The 17,500-nt window shown below is 46.1% G+C and overlaps 1 protein-coding gene across 1 annotated transcript in view; it reads right to left on the reverse strand.

The window, feature by feature from the left end:
* Nucleotides 1-17,500, reverse strand: part of citb (citron rho-interacting serine/threonine kinase b) — a gene marked incomplete at both ends in the record, with an annotated part of 52,683 nt that overhangs the window by 30,620 nt on the left and 4,563 nt on the right. Inside the window, 11 exons of the mRNA XM_080852093.1 lie at nucleotides 4,110-4,163; nucleotides 4,914-5,111; nucleotides 5,929-6,103; nucleotides 6,742-6,851; nucleotides 7,132-7,248; nucleotides 7,649-7,744; nucleotides 8,673-8,798; nucleotides 9,126-9,266; nucleotides 10,052-10,105; nucleotides 10,722-10,775; nucleotides 11,357-11,527. Coding sequence (XP_080708219.1) covers nucleotides 4,110-4,163; nucleotides 4,914-5,111; nucleotides 5,929-6,103; nucleotides 6,742-6,851; nucleotides 7,132-7,248; nucleotides 7,649-7,744; nucleotides 8,673-8,798; nucleotides 9,126-9,266; nucleotides 10,052-10,105; nucleotides 10,722-10,775; nucleotides 11,357-11,527 — 1,296 coding nt within the window. The remainder of the gene's footprint in view (nucleotides 1-4,109; nucleotides 4,164-4,913; nucleotides 5,112-5,928; nucleotides 6,104-6,741; nucleotides 6,852-7,131; nucleotides 7,249-7,648; nucleotides 7,745-8,672; nucleotides 8,799-9,125; nucleotides 9,267-10,051; nucleotides 10,106-10,721; nucleotides 10,776-11,356; nucleotides 11,528-17,500) is intronic.

Below are 17,500 nucleotides of genomic sequence, written 5' to 3' on the forward strand. Positions count from 1 at the left end.
CACCTTGGCTTAACTTGCACTTAAGCAGTGACAGTCCTGCACTTCTTTTTCTTTCTATGTTGTTTTCTATTTCTTGAAAAAAAAAAAAACAGTATTTATTGTTAGACCAGGTTTTAATGCTCTTAGCTTGACTGTTCTCTCCCTTGATATCGCTTTGGACAAAACCATCTGCTAAATGACTAAATGTAATGTAAATGTAAGTGTGTGGTGGTGGCTGCCTGACGAGTGCATTACCCTGGGCCAGGGTTCGATTACTGTAGAGAAGCAATATTAAAATTAAAATAAAAAACATTCTTTTTATGGCCCTGAGTTGTTTGTAATTTCAGGAGTTAACTAAATACAAATGGCAAAAATGTACCAAAGAACTACTTTAGTCACTATACAAATATATACAGTATCATCTAATCAGGCTAAAGCTGCCATTGTTCTTAGACGTTGTATTGTATAGCATAGCATTTGTGCATGCTTGTGTAGTCATGTATTTAACTGCATACACCTTCATGTGTTATTTCCAATAACGCCTGTGTGTCAATACTGTATATTCTGAAGACTAATAGTTCACACAAGGGGGCCTACAGACACACAAACAAACTAGCTACGTTAGTAGCTGCTCTGCAAAGCCTCTGAGTGTCGGCAACTGATTGAACCCATTAGAAATGGTCGTACACCAGACATGAAGTTGGCGTAGAGGAACGTACATTCTCAAGTTCACTTCACTCTTGATGCATCCAACGGTGAGCGTGAGAGACGGCGGTCGCAAGCTTTTGTGCGTTCGCAAAAAATGTGTACATGAGGCCCAATGTTCTGTTCTGGGACAGATCCCTTCAGAGAGTCTCAAGCCATCTAAGGAACCATCTCATGTTAGTGAAATCCCTTCCAAATCCACCCTCTGTGGGCTTCTTCCAGTTATACTTGTGTGTGTCTGTGTGCATGTGTGTGTACAAGTGTGTGTGCATGTATTTTAGTTACTGCAGTAATGTACAGTACTGCACTGATACACAGGAGCATGACAAACATGACGAAAATGTGACGTTTGTGACATAACGAAATATGACGTTTGTGACATGACGAAATGTGACGTTTTTGAGTTTAAAGGAGAATCCAATTGTACGTGTTGATTGGCTCTGACTGACCCGGTGAGTCATTAAAAGATGGGAAATCAAAGTGCAAACTCCGATGATCTGAGGCTGGTTGTAGAGCTTTAATGCCTTTGAAGAAGTCTCAATCTCAGTGGGCAAGTGTTTAAGCACCAGGGTGCCAGTGTTCACAGAGCATGCACTGCGCTAGCTGCTGCGCTAGCCCCAGCCCACAGAAACATGTTGTTCTCGCTAGCATGGCAGCACAACACAGAGATGGTCAAGAAGAGTTGGCGAGAGCAGAGGACGGGACAGGCGCCAAACAAATGAGCTGGCAGAGGAAGAACAGAGGGAGGGAAAGATTGGAGGGAGAGAGGAAGGAAGATACAGAGAGATGAAAGAGAAAAGGGGATAGAGAGAGGGGGGAGAGAGGGGTGGAAAAAAGGAGTGTGACAGAGAGGGAGAAAGAGGAATGAAGAGAAAAGGGTGGAATGTGGAAATGCGAAAGAGCGAAAGAGCGAAAGAGCGAAAGAGAGAGGGAGAAAGTTAGACAGGTGCCAGGAGCGTGGGCAGGTAAAGCGCATCATTATTCATTATTACAAACACAGCGAGAGAAAAAAAACTAATAATAACAACCGATATGAACTGACCCACTTTACCAGCGTTCTGTCCATGCAGCAGGCTGGAAAAGCAGCGTGTGGCGGCGTGACCGTGGGCCTCTGAGATCAGCCGGTCCTCCCACTCGATCCCACTCAGTCAATACGGGAAAGGGACCGTCGTCAGAACTAGTCCTGACCCACCGCCCCCCCGCATCGGAAACTAGTCCTGACCTCCCTGCCTTCAAAGCCCCGATTTCCCATGCCTAGAACACCCGTGTCAACTTCTCTCCCTCCAAAACTGACCCTTACATCCCAATCTCCAAAACTAGTCCGGATTTTCAAGACAATAAGGCTCCCCTTCTAAAGATTTATAAATGGTTGATAATTACGTTATTAATTAGGTTGTAAACACTTTATAGATCATTAATAAACCATTTTAAACAAGTTATAACAGTTTTCATACATCAATGCAGGCTCACTATTTGGCAAGATCCCCATCTTACTATACCAACCCACTGTCCATCCCTTAACTGGCTATCCTAGCCCCTTTCACATACGTGTACTCTTTATTCTGCACTCTCTCTTTGCACTATCCACACAAGCACAAGAACACTTTTCTACTGGGCACCTACACCTACGTCGTCACTCCCTACCAATCTTGTTTCTTATACCACTCCACTCCTATTGTTTATTATTGAAGAATCCATCCATCCTCCATCCATCCATCCAAGATCAAGTTACTGCTGACTACTCATTAATCTTACTAATGAGTTTCTAACGTTTATAACTGGCAAAAGGGAGCTTTATTGTAAAGTGTAAAACACATCGCCCTTTATTATCGAGTTACTACCATTTATAATTGGCAAAAGGGAGCCTTATTGTAAAGTGTGAAATGCATCACCATTTTTTTATTGAGCTACTACTGTGGTAATTAGACATGAATACATGAACAACATGAGTTCATTATAAAACTAAACCCATTTTGAATCTCCTCTGTAGACTCACATTAACTAAGCCATTGTCATGATGGTGTCTCAATATTTCCCTATATGAATTCTGTAAAGCCTCTGTCTTTTGGTGGAAGTCTGCAATGTAAGACTCTTCATAACAGTGACGTATGTGTACTTTCACAGTGGAGCAAATCACTAAGTGATTAAGTTTTTAGTTTTTTTTGTAACTTGTTCAAAGCAAAGCAACCTGATTAACATCATAAAAAGACATTTTGCAAAAAAAGATGTCCTCCTGTTGTTCTGTTTTTGCTTAGTGCACTGGCATTTTTATTTTGTGTCAGTAAAATCCATAACACTGAAGACATGTTGAACAACAAGACCCACATATGTGGCGGCTCGACAGAATTAGCTTTGGCAGATCTGGCAGGGAAATGGCGCTGGTTCATCCATACCACAGCGAGAGAGACAGAGAGAGAGATAAAGCCATCTCCGACCAGCTTGGGTGTGGGAGGACCCAAAGTAGGGCAGAAGGATAAACAGAATGACAGAGAACAAGGGAAAGAGAGAAAGGGAGAAAGACAGTTAGCGAGGGAAAGAGAGAGAGAGTCAGAGAGAACAAGGGACAGAGAGAAAGGGACAGAGACAGAGAGCGAGGGAAAGAGAGAGAGAGGCAGAAAGAGAAAGCGTAAGCGTGTCATGCATTGGGTGACAACGAGCCGACACACAGCGATTATGCAAAGAGAGATGTTCCAAAGGTTCAGCTGAGATGGGCCTCTCCACAATCACCTCTCCCTTCAGAGCCGCTGCTAATTAATTGGCCGTGGAAAGCGCAAACATCATAACTACCCACACCACCATCTCTAAGGCAGCAGCACAAACATCATAACAACCCTCTCTACACCACCAAGTCTAAGGCAGCAGCCTCCATCTGATAGAACAAAGAGGACTGCGGGAGTTTCAGCCAAAGCTGCTTATGACAGCACTATAGAAAAGTCTGTAACAGGATTGTATCAGAATATCTAAGACAAGCTCTCTAAATGTGTGAGTAATGAAACTCATTTAGTGAAATGTATAGTTTGCATAGTTGAGCATTTATCATAATTATTGGGGTATTACACTAATTAGTTAAATTACTACTTCACTGTGCTATCTGTATTATCATTATTCTTTATGCAAAGGCTCAGTGTTATAATGTATTGATTTAATTACATGACAATGAGTTGGTCTACGCGATATTCATCTCTTGGTCTTTACTGTGGGGGAGATGCCTATTATGGTTCATCCTCAATAGTGTTCAGTAGTATTCAATAGTGTTCAGTAGTGTTCAGTAGTATTCAATAGTGTTCAGTAGTGTTCAGTAGTGGTAAACAATGGTAACACTATATTTTGATATTCTGCCTACAGAAACTTTACATTTTAGAGAAATACTTTTCTCTTTGTGAGGAGAGGCTTAAGATGTGGTGAGATGAGAGAGACACACGTACCGCACAGCTGTCCCTCAGAGCGTCAAACTTCCTCTGGATCTCATCGCGATGGGCCTTCAGTGGAGAGAGAGAGAGAGGGAGAGAGAGAGAGAGAGAGAGAGAGGGAGAGAAAGGGGGAAAGAGGGAGAGACCGAGAGAGAGGGAGGGAGAGAGAGAGGGAGGGAAAGAGAGAGAGAGAGAGAGAAAGAGTGTGAGAGAGAGAGGGAGAGAGAGAGGGAGAGAGAGAGGGAGGGAGAGAGAGAGAGAGGGAGAGAGAGAGAGAGAGAGAGTGTGAGAGAGAGAGAGGGAGAGAGAGAGGGAGAGAGAGAGGGAACACACTCAGTGAGAATCAGCTCTGTACCTCTCCGGAGCAGAGAGCCATCAGTCATCAGTCAGAGTGCTGTCTAGGGGCTGGGAGCGGAGCGCTGTGAGGCACAGGAGGGCTTCTAAAATAGACAGATGCTTTCTGACTAAGAGTCCAACTCAGACAGAGCAGCCATTGACTTCAGGAGGAGGAAGTAAGAGGCTATGAAGCGTGTGTGAACTTTGAGATTATGATTATACCACTTGTGAGAGTGTGTGTGTGTGCGTGTGTGCGTGTGTTTGTGTGCGTGCGTGCGTGTGTGTGCGCGTGCGTGTGCGTGTGTGTGTGTGTGTATTTGTGTGCGCGTGCGCGCATGCGCGTGCGTGTGTCTGTGTGTGTGTGCGTGTGTGTGTCTGTGCGTGTGTGAGTATGTGTGTGTGTGTGTGTGTGTGTGTGTGTGTGTATGTGTGTGTGTGTGTGTGTGTGTGTGTGTGTGTGCGTGTGCGTGTGCGTGTGTGTACCCTAAGTACAGTGATCTCCTCCTCGGCCTCAGCGGTGGTGTCCTCCAGCTCGGTCTTGGCCTGATGCAGCTGGATGTCGATGGCGTGCCTGGCCGCCTGCAGGCCGGTGATCTGGGACTCTCGCTCCTGCAGCGACAGCGTCAGCTCCGACACCTGCCGCTTGATCCCCAGCTTCTGTTCCTCGTGCTCCAGACCGAGCTGATAACACACACACACACACGCACACACACACACACACACACACCATACACATACACACACACACACACACACACTCACACACACACACACACACACACACACACACACACACACACACACACACACACACACACACACACACACACACACACAGGTTTAAATCTATAATCAAAGGTTATAGGCATCCTTCTCTCCCTCTCTCACCCTCTCTCTATACCCCATCACTCTCTCCCTCTCTCTCTCCCCTCTCTCTCTCAGAGTCTGGTCCCGAGCTCGAGCACTCTGCTCTTCTCCCTCTCTCCCCACTTTATCCCCTCTCCCCTCTCTCCCTCTCTCCCTCTCTCCCCACTCTATCCCCCCATCATTCTCTCGCCCCATCCCTCTCTCCCTCTCTCCCTCTCATCCCCTCTCCTCACCTGTCGGAGTTTGGCCTCTAGCTTCAGTACTCTGCTCTTGACACTCTGTTCCTGCTGACCCATCTTCTCCAAGTGCTCCTCCTCACTCCCCCTCTCTCTTTCTCCTTCTCTCCCTCTCTCCCCACTCTATCCCCCCATCATTCTCTCGCCCCATCCCTCTCTCCCTCTCCCTCTCATCACCTCTCCTCATCTCTCTGAGTTTGGTCTCTAGCTCCAGTACTCTGCTCTTGTGACTCTGTTCCTGCTGACTCATCTTCTCCAAGTGCTCCTCCAGCTCTCCCTCTCTACCCCTCTCTCTTTCTCCTTCTCTCCCGCTCTCCCCACTCTATCCCCCCATCATTCTCTTCCCCATCCCTCTCTCCCTCTCTCTCCCCCCATCCCTCTCTCCGTCTCCTCACCTCTCGGAGTTTGGTCTCCAGCTCCAGTACTCTGCTCTTGTGACTCTGTTCCTGCTGGCTCATCTTCTCCAGGTGTTCCTCCAGCTTGGCGTTCTGGGCCTCCAGCTTCCCGGCCTGGGACTCCAGGTAGAACTTCTGCTGCCGCAGCTCCGAGATCATCTCCTCCTGGGCTTTCCTGAGGGAATCACAGCAGCAGCACCCGTTACAGTGGGCCCATGGGCTTGGGGAAGTGGCATTATGGGATGTACGGTGTTGGTAATAGAGAAACCCAATTTATGGCATGACATTTACATTGAGATAATTAGCCTTTTTACTAAGTGAGTGAGTGAGTGAGTAACTGAGTGAGTGAGCAAGTAAGTGAGTGAGTGAGTGAGTGAGTGAGTGAGTGAGTGAGTGAGTGAGTGAGTGAGTGAGTGAGTGAGTGAGTGAGCGAGTGAGCGAGTAAGCGAGTAAGCGAGTGAGTGAGTGAGTGAGTGAGTGAGTGAGTGAGTGAGTGAGTGAGTGAGTGAGTGAGCGAGTTAGTGAGTGAGCGAGTAAGTGAGTGAATAACTGAATGAATGAGAGAGACCGTGAGTAAATATACTGACTGACTGATTGTGTATGTGAGTGAATGACTGAGTGAGTGAGCGAGTGAGTGAGTGAGTGAGTGAGTGAGTGAGTGAGTGAGTGAGTGAGCGAGTGAGTGAGTGAGTGAATGAGTAAGTGAGTGACTGAGAAAGACAGTGAGTAAATCTACTGATTGAGTGAGTGAGTGAGTGAGAGTGAGTGAGTGATTGAGTACAGATTGTTATAATCAGGTAGTGCTATACGTACATGTTCTGCTGAGTGTAAATGCTGCTGTTAGCCGCTAACTTATTAGCCTCTGAGAGCTCAGCAATCCTCTGCTCCAGACTGCTCATTTTAGAGTCCATGGCATTGATCGTCTGCAGAGAGAGAGAGAAAGAGAGAATAGTGAGAGAGAGAAGAAGGAAGAGGGCAAAGCTGCGACTGATTAGAAACGGCAAGTGACGGCGTCTGGAGGAAAGGGCTCTGTCGTGAGTTTGAGGTGAGAGGCAAAAGGTGACAGGTGATGTTTGAGAGTGGTGACCCCGTTGTCGGGCAAAGGTTAACTTTGGGGTGGGGGTTCTGTTCAAAGACAGAGGCTGGCTTGGTTTGAGAGGTGAAAGGTTAAAGGTCAGAGGTCAGGTCAGGGCTGTGTCCTACCGCCTTCTGTTCGCTGATGAGGTTGCTGCTCTCCCGGGCCTCCTCCTCGTAGGCGCTCTGCTTGGACTCCAAGGCCTCCTTATCAGCCAGGTCCGCCTTCATCTGCACCTCCAGGACCTGCACACATCACACAACAATCATCATCAACAACAACAACAACAACAACAACCCAAACAACAACAACCAAAACAACAACAGCATTTGTTATTTGTAGAGTCTGTGTGTGTCTGTGTCTGTGCATCTGTGTGCGTGTGTGTGTGTGTGTGGGCGTGTGTGTGTGTGTGGGCGTGTGTGTGTGTGTGGGGGGGGGTGTCTGTGTGTCTGTGCATCTGTGTGCGTGCGTATGTGGGCGTGTGTGTGTGTGTGTGTGTGTATGTGTGTGTGTGTCTGTGCATCTGTGTGCGTGTGTGTGTGTGTGTGTGTGTTTGTCTGTGTGTCTGCATCTGTGTGTGTGTGTGTGTGTGTGTGTGTGTGTGTGTGTGTGTGTGTGTGTGTGTGTGTGTGTGCTGTTCTGTACCTTGATCTTGTCCTCGTAGAGTGTCTCCTTCTGCTCCATCTGAGTCTCCAAGCGATGAGAAGCGGATTGGGCCTCTCGCAGACCCTCCTCCAGGTCCTGAACAAACACGAGACATGAAACATGAAACACGACATGCAGCACAGTTTAAGTCACTGGTTAGGGAACGTCTGTAAACGCTGAATGAGATCAGAACAACACAAGGCCCTAGTCTCTCATGAAGCACTGTCTGTATGAGATCAGATCAACACAAGGCCCTAGTCTCTCATAAAGTACTGTCTGTGATCAGATCAACACAAGGCCCTAGTCTCTCATGAAGCACTGTCTGTATGAGATCAGATCAACACAAGGCCCTAGTCTCTCATGAAGCACTGTCTGTATGAGATCAGATCAACACAAGGCCCTAGTCTCTCATGAATCACTGTCTGTATGAGATCAGATCAACACAAGGCCCTAGTCTTTCATGAGTGACAATACATAATACCAAAAAAGACATAAAACACTTCTAAATAGATCACTTGAGTACATAACGGACAAACCCTTCGACATACACGGACGCCAAGACAACAGGAAAATCAACAGCTCATCATGACTGACCTAACAGACAGTGTCTTTGTTAGTTCGTGTCGTTGTTAGTTTATGTCTCTGATCACCGTAATAAAACACATTTAGTAATGAGACTGAACTACACTTGCTGATCTCATAAAGATGATGCTCATCCCTATAGACTGAGCTATGCTTTGAAGCTGTTACTCTCTCACAGTTATGGCACATACACGTTCACGCACACACACACCTGTTTACAACTATGCATGGATCTGTGTGTGTGTGTGTGTGTGTATATGCATGGATCTGTGTGTGTGTGTGTGTGTGTGTGTGTGTGTGTGTGTGTGTGTGTGTGTGTGTGTGTGTTTTTATTTGTCAGTGGGTGTAGGTGTGGGAGTATGTGCGCATGTCTGTGGGCGTGTGTCTGTGTGTGTGTGTGCCGATGTGTGTGGGAGTGTGTGTCCTCATCCTTCCTCTGTACCATGATCTTGTCGGCCATCTGCTGTATCTGTTGTGATTTGGTGTGGATGTCATCCTTCAGTTTGCTCTCTCTGCGCTCCACGATCTCCAGACGCTTCACCTGGTTCTCCAGCGTCTTCCGGCCATCCTGCACAGAGTCACACACACACCTACATCAGACCAGACCAGTCACACACACACCTACATCAGACCAGACCAGACCGCACCGGTGCTTTTTATCAGAGTGCATTATAGTATTAGAGTTTTAGAGTTAGAATTGTATTAAAGCTTATCTAATTTAGCCTCATTCAACATAATTTCAAAACGTTATGAATCAAACCATAATTCTCCCGGATATCATTTGTGAGGTTTTCATTGTAATTGATGATGATGTCACTTGTCCAGTCAGGTGATCATGGTGTGTGTCCTAATCTATGATGATGATCACTGGTGGAGTCAGGTGACCACCTCTGACCTCTGTCTCTCGCAGGCGTCTGCGCAGGCTGTCACTGTTGTCCTCTTTGGTGTGCAGTCTCTCCAGGTCTCTCTCCAGACGCTCCTTGGCCTGCTTCACGCTCTGCAGGAGCTCAGAGGCATCTGTGCTTGACCTCACCGACTAGGGTCCACACACACACACACACACACACACACACACACACACACGCACACACGCACACGCACACGCACACACACACACACACACACACACACACACACACACACACACACACACACACACACACACATAAACATACAAATCACACACACACACACACACACACACACACACACACACACACACACACACACACACACACACACACACACACAAACATACAAAATCATACACACACACAAACACACACACACACACGCACACATTTTTTTATTATTTATATTACATATCTTTTATTTATTATGTAGTTATTCGGTTAATATCAATTTATATTGACACTAATGGTGACCATTGTAGATAGTCTATAGGGGACCAGCCTGATTGTGACCAACTGTCTTTAACAAGAAAAGAAAAACAGCTCAAAGGGGGGGGGGGGCCATCTGCTCTATGTGGGCTCCCTAGAAAGACGACCATGATGCATTTAGTGCCTTGTACTGGCAGCAGAGTAACAGCGCCCCACCCGGCACTGCCCTGACTCCACACTCAGGTCTAAGCTTGCAGCATGTTATAATGTATGACATTGCATGCAGGTATTGTGTCGGTGTGGCATGCATGCAGGTAGTGTGTGGGTGTGGCATTGCATGCAGGTAGTGTGTGGGTGTGGCGTTGCATGCAGGTAGTGTGTCGGTGTGGCATGCATGCAGGTATTGTATCGGTGTGGCATTGCATGCATGTAGTGTGTTGGTGTGGCATTGCATGCAGGTAGTGTGTGTCCATCTGTGTACCTTGGAAAGCCTGTCCTCCAGTTCCTGGATCTTTGTCTGTTGCTCATTGTTGACCTGCATTGGGAAAGAAGCAGCGCATCTAAAATGGCCAAACATACTACATAGTACTATTTTTAGTTTTTATGTTTGTATATGGTGATATGATATATTTATGGCAATGTACCCTATGTTGTCTTTTTTTTTCAAATATGGGGGAATTTCAACCATGAATGAGTTTTTTTGTCCAGGATAAATGTCTCTGAGTGTTTGATAATGACAGTTTAATTGCTCTTTTGAACCAAACTCAACTTCACCACAAAGTAGCAGTTATCACATATCAGATATTCCATGTTTCAATGTCATAATCAGCCCAGAGGACTTAAGCATATATCCACTAGATCAACTACATAAAGTCCTTCCACTGCAAGGTTGAGGTGTAAGTGTGCTGTTATACCTTTAAACCTGCTGCTCTGTGGTATATATATAAAGCCCTCCAACCAGCTCTACTAGACTACTGGCACTGATACTATGGCATTAGTGTGCCTCAGTGCTATAGCAATGTGTGTGTGGCAGTAGGGCTCTAGACTGTACATCCCCAGTGTGTGTGTGTGTGTGTGTGTGTGTGTGTGTGTGTGTGTGTGTGTGTGTGTGTGTGTGTGTGTGTGTGTGACAGCAGGGGACTAGACTGTACCTTCTGCAGTTTGGAGAGCAGTTCCTCCACCTCGGCCTTCCCCTGCTCCTTTGCCTGTGAAACAGCCACAAGCAGGCGCAAGCACACACTTCAGTCGCTGAGTAACATACCAGGAATACCAGGAATACCAGGAATAACATGTGAGGAATCACATTGGCCTCATGAACTTTAACAGTCCTTTCTCAGCCCCGGCCTCTTAACCTTCACCCTCTACAGCAGCAGTCTGAGCACAGACATCATCTGAGTCCAAGTCAAATCTGACCCTGATTTGGCACAGATGCCTTTGTTCAGCCACATGTGACTCCCTCCTGTTCTACAACCCCCCCTCTTTACCTGAATGTTATTACCCATGGGCTGAGGGCTTCTTCTGTTGTTTTGGAGCGCCTCATTCTACGTATTTCTGCAGTTGTGTTTTAGAACCTTTTCATGGGATTCTCCCAGCTGCTTTGAACTCCTCTCTTAGCTATGTTGTAGATCTTTCACTGGTATTACTGTGAGAACCCTTGTTCTGAATGTTCCGTGTTTAGATGTTTCCTTTCTTAGCAATGTTTCTAGAACTCTGATTGTTATTACTGTGAGAACCCTTCTTCTATTCAGTGTTTAGATGCTTCCTCTAGATGTTTGCTAGGCCTGACCTTAAGGATCTTCTGCTGGTACTCAGCCGCCTTCCTCTTCAGCTCCTCGCTGGAGTGACGCGACTCCTTCAGCTCCGACTCGTACAGGTCGCTGCGGCGCCGCGCCGCAGACAGGTTCTCCTCCAGCTGCCGGATGGAGACGCGCATCTCCTCCAACTGGGCGTGATACTCCTGCAGAGGAGAGAGGATGAGGAGAAGAGAAAGAGTGGAGAGGAATATAGAAAGAGAGGAGAGGAATAGAGAAAGGGATGGGAGATGAGAGGTGGAGAGAGAAGAGAGGCAAATGGAAAGAAAAGAGAAGAGAGGAGGCCAAGATATCAGGAGGAGAAGAGGAGGAAGAAAAACAAAGGGAAGGAGGGAAGGAAGGTAAAGAGAGATGAGAGAAGTTAGGAGTGAAATATAAATGAGAGCAGATGAAGTGCAGTGAAGTAAAGAGAAAAAAGACAAAAGTAAGAGGAGAGGAAAGACAGGATGGATAGAGGGAACAACAAAGGAGAGGAGAGAAGAGGTGAAGAGAAATGAAGGTAAGTCAGTTAGCTCAATAGCCAAGCGTCAGGTGAGAGAGTCCAAACCCTGCTGCTCCCAAAGAGATAGAGAACACAAGCTTCTGCACTGTGTGAGTGTGTGTGTGTGTGTGTGTGTGTGTGTGTGTGTGTGTGTGTGTGTGTGTGTGTGTGTGTGTGTGTGTGTGTGTGTGTGTGTGTGTGTGTGTGTGTGTGTGTGTGTGTGTGTGTGTGTGTGTGTCCAAACCCCTGACTGCTCCAGAAGAAAGAAAGAACACAAGCCTCTGCACTGTGTGTGTGTGTGTGTGTGTGTGTCCAAACCCCTGACTGCTCCAGAAGAAAGAAAGAACACAAGCCTCTGTACTGTGTGTGTGTGTATGTGTGTGTGTGTGTGTGTGTGTGTGTGTGTGTGTCCAGACCCCTGACTGCTCAAGAAGAAAGAGAGAACACAAGCTTCTGCACTGTGTGTCCAAACCCCTGACAGCTCCAGAAGAGGGGGTGTGTGATGAAAGAGAGAGTGATGAAGAAAGAGAAAAAGCGAAAGAGTGGGAGGGTAGAGAGGGAGAGAAACAACAGAGAAAGAAAGACAGTTAGAGGGAGGGAGAGAGAGAGAGAGAGAGAAAGAGAGAGAGACACAGAGAAAGAGACACAGACAGGGAAAGAGAGAGAGAGACAGACAGACAAAGAGAGAGAGAGAGAGAGAGAGAGAAAGAGAGAGAGAGAGAGAGAGTAGTGTTGGGCTGACTGTGAGCTCAGTTTGTGTGAAAGAGAGAGAAAGGGAGGAGGAAGAGGAGAACTCCTCCATCCCCACTGGTCTCCCAGATGAAGGTGCTGATCACAGCTGGTCCCCACATCACAGCGCTCAGCAGGCCACGGCCACCCATCAATCAGCCTTATGATACCCAAACAGCAGCTGGCAGTGCAGCCCACGCCAGACCTGAGCCAGACCTGAGCCAGACCTGAGCCAGAGTAGTGTTGGGCTGACTGTGAGCTCAGTTTGTGTGAAAGAGAGAGAAAGGGAGGAGGAAGAGGAGAACTCCTCCATCCCCACTGGTCTCCCAGATGAAGGTGCTGATCACAGCTGGTCCCCACATCACAGCGCTCAGCAGGCCACGGCCACCCATCAATCAGCCTTATGATACCCAAACAGCAGCTGGCAGTGCAGCCCACGCCAGACCTGAGCCAGACCTGAGCCAGACCTGAGCCAGACCTGAGCCGACCAGACCCACATCAGCATCGACTGCTATGTGGGCGCTCAGCAGGACAGCCATCAATCAAGATCACACTACAGAATCCATCAAGCCCATGTCTACACAGACATCAGGGAGGGCTTTAAAGTGTAACTTCACCCACTTTCAGCATCATGTACAGTCTACACAGACATCAGGGAGTGTTTTAAAGTGGAACTGCACCCTCTTCCAGCATCACTCGCTGTCTAAACTCACATCAGGGAGTGCTTTAAAGTGGAACTGCACCCTCTTCCAGCATCACTCGCTGTCTAAACTCACATCAGGGAGTGTTCTAAAGTGGAACTGCACCCCGGTTTTTGAGCTGTGAGCTAAATGAGCTGTAAGCTGAATGACATGACTGAACTGTGCTGATGCTGAAGTAGAATCAACCCTTTGGGAGTCCCCCCCCCATTTCTCGAAATTATGCAGTGGGTGGAGTTTAGGGTGAAGTTGCACTTTAACCATCAATCAGGCTTACAGTACAGCTAGGCTCTCCTCAGGGAAAACACACACGCTTGGACACAGCTAGATGGGTCCACAGCTGATCAGCATCTGTCGTCACCCAGAGAGTGAGCTGTGTGACGCTTAGCTCTCCACAGGAAACACACACCCTTGGGCACCGGTAGCCAATCAGAGCTTGCGTTACTGATGAGCTCTAAAACACCAGGAAGTTAAAAACCTTTGTTTGCATGGGTTGCACCCAATCAGTGGCCCTTGCTGTTTTCCAGAGAAAAACACGTCAGCTTGAGGCTCTTTAGTGAGTCAGAAATGTAACAATTATCGCTAACAGGAGAGTCGTTCTCCTTTATTAAAAATGCCGTGCTGTGCCAAGCAAACAAACCAGGCAATGCACTTGACATTTAGTGAAATTACCACTCAGGTTAATTTTAGAGCAAAAACACTAATTATGAATCCATCCACACATCCGTCACTCACAAGGCGCAATTTGGAGAACACTAGAAAAAGTTTACAGCATTTTGTATTTAAAAAAAGCCTCTGATAAGAGTAATTGATCCCGTATGGATTATCAATCATATTGGCTCATGATGATTGGCACAGGGAAGTGAATGATTCCAAATGGCGAATAAACTGAGTTGAGATTTAACTTTGGAAACTATCAGATTAGTTGTTTTCGGTACCTCAATTAATTCCCTTTTCGCACGTGACACACTTTCACACCGAGTTCAATGCAAACCAGGGGCCGTATTCACAAAGCTTTTTATCTTACCACCAAGAGTGCTCCTAACTCGCGCTAAAACATTTTACGTAGGAGTAATTTCTTAAAAGTGATTCACAACGCCTCTGAGACCTACTCATACTAAGGATAATACAAACTCCTAAGCTGAAGATAAAAGCACCGTTGCTATGGATGACGTCGATTCTCATGCACGAGTTTAGAAGGGGTGAGGACGGTGATTGGTTGTTGACAGGCTCTCTCATTAAAAACTCATTCGTGACGTCCCTCTAAAAATCCCACTATATCAACTGAAAATAAGAGAATAACCTAGGCTTCAAATTAAGTCATATTAAATAGTTATGGACAGTGCAGTTAGCAGAATGCACACGCATGATGACAAGTTTGTGCATCCAACGGGAATGACACTTTGCACGTTAAGAGAAATAGAAAGCGATCAATATAAAATATGGCAATCAAGGCAGTAATAATTAAAGCACCCAGCAAACTGTTAGGCTATTATATTTCCAGCCCTTGACCACTTCAAATATCAGCACATACGGCCCTGCAAGCCCTCCAACCTTAATTGATCAAAGCGAAACGAACGTGAAACGTAGCCTAAGCGAAAGCCTACTGGTCCCAGGACCAATAGCCACTGTCACCCCAGCGGCATCCAGCTGGTAAGTTCTCAAAAACCTACTGCAGACCGCTCTCCGTTGAAATGCACGAGTCATCGGTACATCCAGGCCACAGGACGAAAACGTCCTCATCTTTTGATGGGGCAATTATTGTAATGTGTGTCCCGTCACTGGACATTCCTGCGATCGCCATGGAATTTACTTTGATCTTGTGTAATAGGCAATTGTCCAAAGGCAACTGGATAAACTGTTGGATGATGTGGGGTCTACAGTGCGTTGATAGTTTGATGAATTAAACGTCTGACTGATGATTCCCAGTGTCATCATTTGCGTTTTCCGCGAAGCCAAATAGGCTATCTTTATGTTTCCAAACATTTCACTTCGGGACACATCGTGTTTAAAGGCGTCATTGCATCCCGCGCTAATTCTACGACAATATTAATACCTTCACGGTTTAAGCAATGTCTTTTATCAATTCCAAGTCGGCTGCAGCCATCTTACGATTTTTTGTGAATAAGTCTTAGTGACTTAGGAGTCCTCATGAGGAGTTTTAAGCTGTCTTAGACTTAGGTGCTACTTTTAGGGATAAAATACATTGTGAATTACTCTTAGTAAAAAAAAATAGGAGTCCTAAATTTAAGACTGACACGCCCATTATTTTTAGGAGTTTCTCCTAAATTCGCCACTTATGAGCTACTTTTAGCCCTAAGATTCTTTGTGAATACGGCCCCAGGTGACCAGAATACCAGGGGACAAGGCAGAGGTGTGTGACTGCAAAAATATTTATTGGCTATGGTACATAATAGATAGACTAATAAGATAGATTTGACTATGGGATAACTGACAGGAAATGTATACTGAGCATCTGACCAGGCTTTCTGTGTTTTGGCCTTCTACATAACAATAATAATAATAATTCATTTAAATTGTAACATACTCTTCATTCAGAAGAATCTCAGAGTGCCAAGAATCTCAGAGTGCCAACATGTCTTTGTAGACCTTTAATAAATATGAATACAGGCTACCTAGATGATAATGGTGATTTCTGCACGACACTATCAGTGCTGCGATAACTCTAGTTTTGTTTTACATAAAAACATCTTTATGTGACGAGTGCTTCTAATTCAAGCATCATATATTCACTAATTCCCTTTTCGCCCTTCACACACTTTCACACATTTCACACACTTTCACACCAAGTTCAATGCAAACCGGGTGACCAGGGGACAGAGAACGGAGGTGTGTGACAGCATAAAAAAAGAACATCTATAGGCTACATAAAAACCTCTTCATGTTACGAGTGCTTCTAATTCAAGCATCATTACTGAACACGAACAGACCCCGCTGTAAAAGGTCAACCCATGACATTTAATTAACAGTGAAAACGAAACAAATGCTTTACAGAATTACCCCGTTTGTCGACAGAGACATTCACACCTTCTAACTTTAGACCTATCGTCATTGCCTCTACACTGAGAGGCACCAGGCTATACTTGAGCTGTAAGTAGGGGAACCACACCTTGATGGTGGTCTTAACTTAGCAAAAATACCAAACAAAATACTACTTTTGTGTCTCACTTTTTGGTCTTCTTCTTCTTTTCGTTTCACTGAAGCGTTTATATGGCAGTTTCCCATTTCATTACACAGTCCTTTGCATTGTTGTTGAAAACTGCAAGGTCTTTTGGGCTGCAGGGGTTGGGTAGTAGAGTGCAGACAAGGCTGTACTCCATTGTGTGGTCTGCTTCTCCACGTTCACAGGTGGTTGGGCCAGTCTTGTAGCCCCATCTGACCAGAGCACTTTTGGTGCGCATTACTGAAGGTAAAATGCTACTTTTGTGTCTCACTTTTTGGTACGCATTACTGAAGGTCCAGATGAACGATGATGGATTATTTCATACACTGTGAGTGTGGCATAGAGCTAGTTTAGGCTAACTGCACAGCCATTAGGCAGCATATTGTTGAGTTAAATGATCGGACAATTTTGTAACTTAGTGGTCGACGTTATGCTGTCAGACTGTGAAGAGATTAGAACAGATGCGTCTGCCAGACGTTGAAAACCAAGATGCAGGGTACGTTTATAAGAAGGAAGTTGCAGAACACCTTCCTCAGAATAACTGACATGAAACGCCTACCTTTTTGAACACACACACCCCACTGAGGCACTCACAACCCACTGAGGCACACACATACACACACACACACACCCCACTGAACACACACACCCCACTGAGGATACACACACCCCACTGAGGCACACACACACACACACACACACCCCACTGAGGCACAAACAACCCACTGAGGCAAAGATCTCTGCACATGTTATGAAATTACCGAATGAGGGTTGCTCTCGCAATCAAAATAGCTTGGCATTTGGCATGGATGCCCTTGTTTGTTGCGTATCATGCGCATCTATAAGGGCCCCCTGAGTCTATGAATACTAACTGTTTCTGGAGAGTATCTTACTCTCTAAGTGTGTCAGTAATATACCAGAGAATAACCAGGTCCCTGAATGTGTGAGTATTACAGCAGCTCTCTGAGTGTGTGTATAATGTATGCATGTGTGTGCATGTGTATGCACGTGTGTGTGTGTGTGTGTG

The sequence above is a fragment of the Sprattus sprattus genome, assembly GCF_963457725.1.
Source record: "Sprattus sprattus genome assembly, chromosome: 15".
Taxonomy (NCBI): Eukaryota; Metazoa; Chordata; class Actinopteri; order Clupeiformes; family Clupeidae; genus Sprattus; species Sprattus sprattus.